Genomic DNA, 2,882 nt, shown 5'->3' with positions numbered 1-2,882 from the left:
GCTGAGTCTTTGACTTTATTTATTTTCTGCTGTGTTTTACTTGCATCTATTTGAAAGACTGAGTGTAAACACAAAAAAATATTTTATGTTATGTCCTGGAATGTGCAGAAAATAGGTTTAAATGTTAAACTATTTTTTTCCAGTCAGAGAATGTTGCATATAATTTAATTTTTGCTTGATGCATAAAGTTAAAGATTAAAACTGATAAAACAAGTTTAAAAAAAAAAGAGACTTTTCCATTTGATTACATTTTGTATGATGGATTATGCAGAAAAAGTAGAATTGGGCTGAAAGATCTATCGCTTTATCACCTCTTCAGGTTGTAAATCATGTTTTTAAAAAGTAACTAAGTAACTAAGTAATTAATTACTTTTGAAAATAAGTAACCAGCAAAGTAACGGGATTACTTTTTTGGGGAAGTAATCGGTTTTTAGTTACTGATTACTTTTTTCAAGTAACTTGACCAACACTGGTGGTAACCTTACAAAACCAAAACAGGCCGGACCCTCACGTGTCAGTGTCAGCATGTGTGCTTTACCTGCTCCAGCAGGTCTTCGACCTTCCTCTGCCAGCCCTCCCTCGCTGCCATCATCTCCAGCTCTTTTTGCTGGGAGAGCTGAGTCATGGCCGCCTGTTTGTCTGCTTCATACTCCTCGGTCAACTCCTCCTTTAGCAAACGCACTTCTTCCCTACAGAAAGACACAAAGTTTGACTAAATTAATTACATTGTACATTCAGTGTGCGTGTGTGTTCACGCTGCTCGATTTTGTCCTGCTAAAAGACATCTGTAAATATTGCATCGTTTATAAACTTGCTTCCGACTGTGTTCATTTCCTATTCGTTCTCATCAATATACATGAGTGTTTTGGGGAGACGCCGACTTGTTGGGATAATAAGTGTGATTGTGAAGGGGGCTGTGAGATGACAGAGACGAATGAGAAAAGACATCAGGGGAGATGGGCTTTCTGTTTTTTTCTCTTTTACCGCAGTGCATCTCTCCATTTCCGATCCAAGTCATCTGCCATCTTGTCCATCTTCTGCTTCTCCTCTGTTCTGATGGACATCACTCTGGCCTCATGCTGCTGCTTCTGGGTTTCAATCTCTTCCTGCAAATGCAAAGCAGTGCACAAATTTGAACTCCAACAGCACTCACACAGTATCAGTATTCCTGATATTTTCTTTTGCTATCTTAGTCTGAAATCAGCAGTTGAGTTGGTAAGAAATATCTGCGCTGTTTATGAGTTGCACATTTGTTTTATTGTATCACCGCCACAGATAATACATATTAAACCCATAGCAGGCTGAGCTCAGACTTCATTTTGGGGAAATCAAATGAACACCCCCCCAAAAAAGCGTTTACCAAAAAAATTATATATGTAAGCATTTCAAGATTATAAAATTTAACTCATTCTCAACATAAACAGATCTGATATTTAGATTTTCAATTTATGGTCATTTTATCTCAGGGCCTCGTTTGATGATTTTCTTTTTTACAGCTAAACAAAAACTGCTGCTGCTAACAGCGTGAAGTGCCACCTGGAATATGTGACCTCTTCCACTAATAACTGCATCCCAGTCCCAGTCCCTAACCCCAGTGTGCAAGACGACTCAGTTTCACAGCTTGTGTTCTTTGCAGGTCGGCAAATAAACAAAAACAAAACAAAAAAATTGCAATATTGTATCAATACAGGAAAACAACAAATAGATATTTTTTAAATAAATTAAAGAACTCTGAGATTACTGCGAACAAGAGTGCTCATCTCCTCATGCATCCATCCTGAGATAATGGTAGCCGAGAAAACTTGATGATAAACTGATAAACTGGACACACTGACCGGTAGCTTGGCAAAGCTGCCTCCTAATTCAGAGCACAAATGAGCTGAATGAGCCTTTGTCAATAAGCACAACTCGAAGGGACTGTATTCTGGTTATATTCCTATAGGACAGGGAGAGTGATGAGCACAAATGTAATAATTGAATGTGAATTTGTAATTATAATTGTCAACCTGACCCCATTCAATCATAGTGTGACATCAGACTGACTGTCTTGTGGCAGATTCTGGTAACAGTATTGGTTTGTTTGACATAATTTTAGGCCCCAATCAATAAATATGTAAAAAAAGACTTTCAGAGTAAAATCTATAATAATGCAGGCAGGTAATATCTAAAATAACCTTGGTGTTTAAAAAGTGCTGATGTCCTAATAGTGTAAGTTTAAAGCCGCATAAAGTAAAAAAGTGCATTTTCTTTTTTCTCCAAGTCTGTTTCTCTGACCAGATGCCATATTTCAATAGCTGAAGCTGGATGACTCATACTGTAATGCCCACTTCCACATGCATTTATAATGCCATGGCTACAGGGCATTTATAATGTGCTGGTTTCAAGGCAGAAACAAACTTCACCGGGTCAGCTGTTTCCAGCTGCTGAAGAGGCTGCAGGCTGTAAGTGCTGATGAGCTCATTAGAAGAGCAGCTCTGTTGTTTAGCTGCAAGGGGAAGCACATGAGTGGTTAAATCCACTGTGAGGACAATTTACATTTCTGGGAATCTAAATAAGATTTAAAAAAAATCTGTGCTTTTAGATTTCTCACAAGTGGAGATGATTTTTTAGAGGAGCAATGCAGGAAGAAACATATGACCAGTTGGATTTGAGTGTTTGTGACTCTTACTAGCTACTGTTCATTATTTAAAAGCCTTTTTTAGGAACAGTTCACAGGTTATCTGGGGACTAGATATTTATAGTAATAAAGATATATGCTTCAGTAAGCCACAGTGGGCTGGATTTCTCTCAAAAAGCGACTGATGGGCTCAACGGCAAATTAAGAAAAGAACAAAGAAAAACCACAGACATGACTCATGTTTCACTTGTTACTTTATCCTAAA

The 2,882-nt window shown here is 37.9% G+C and overlaps 1 protein-coding gene across 2 annotated transcripts in view; it reads right to left on the bottom strand.

The window, feature by feature from the left end:
• fam184aa (family with sequence similarity 184 member Aa) overlaps positions 1–2,882 on the bottom strand; it is a 68,103-nt gene that overhangs the window by 25,051 nt on the left and 40,170 nt on the right. For both annotated transcript variants that reach the window (XM_005750529.1, XM_013915247.1), the window contains exons 13-14: positions 985–1,106; positions 539–689 (exon numbers count right to left, since the gene is read on the bottom strand). In XM_005750529.1, the coding sequence (XP_005750586.1) occupies positions 539–689; positions 985–1,106 (273 nt within the window). The remainder of the gene's footprint in view (positions 1–538; positions 690–984; positions 1,107–2,882) is intronic.

This window comes from Pundamilia nyererei, unplaced genomic scaffold, assembly GCF_000239375.1.
Source record: "Pundamilia nyererei isolate P.nyererei 1_Seehausen unplaced genomic scaffold, PunNye1.0 scaffold00276, whole genome shotgun sequence".
NCBI lineage: Eukaryota > Metazoa > Chordata > Actinopteri > Cichliformes > Cichlidae > Pundamilia > Pundamilia nyererei.
Note: the sequence above shows the minus strand (reverse complement) of the source record. Positions and strands in the feature narration are given on the sequence as shown.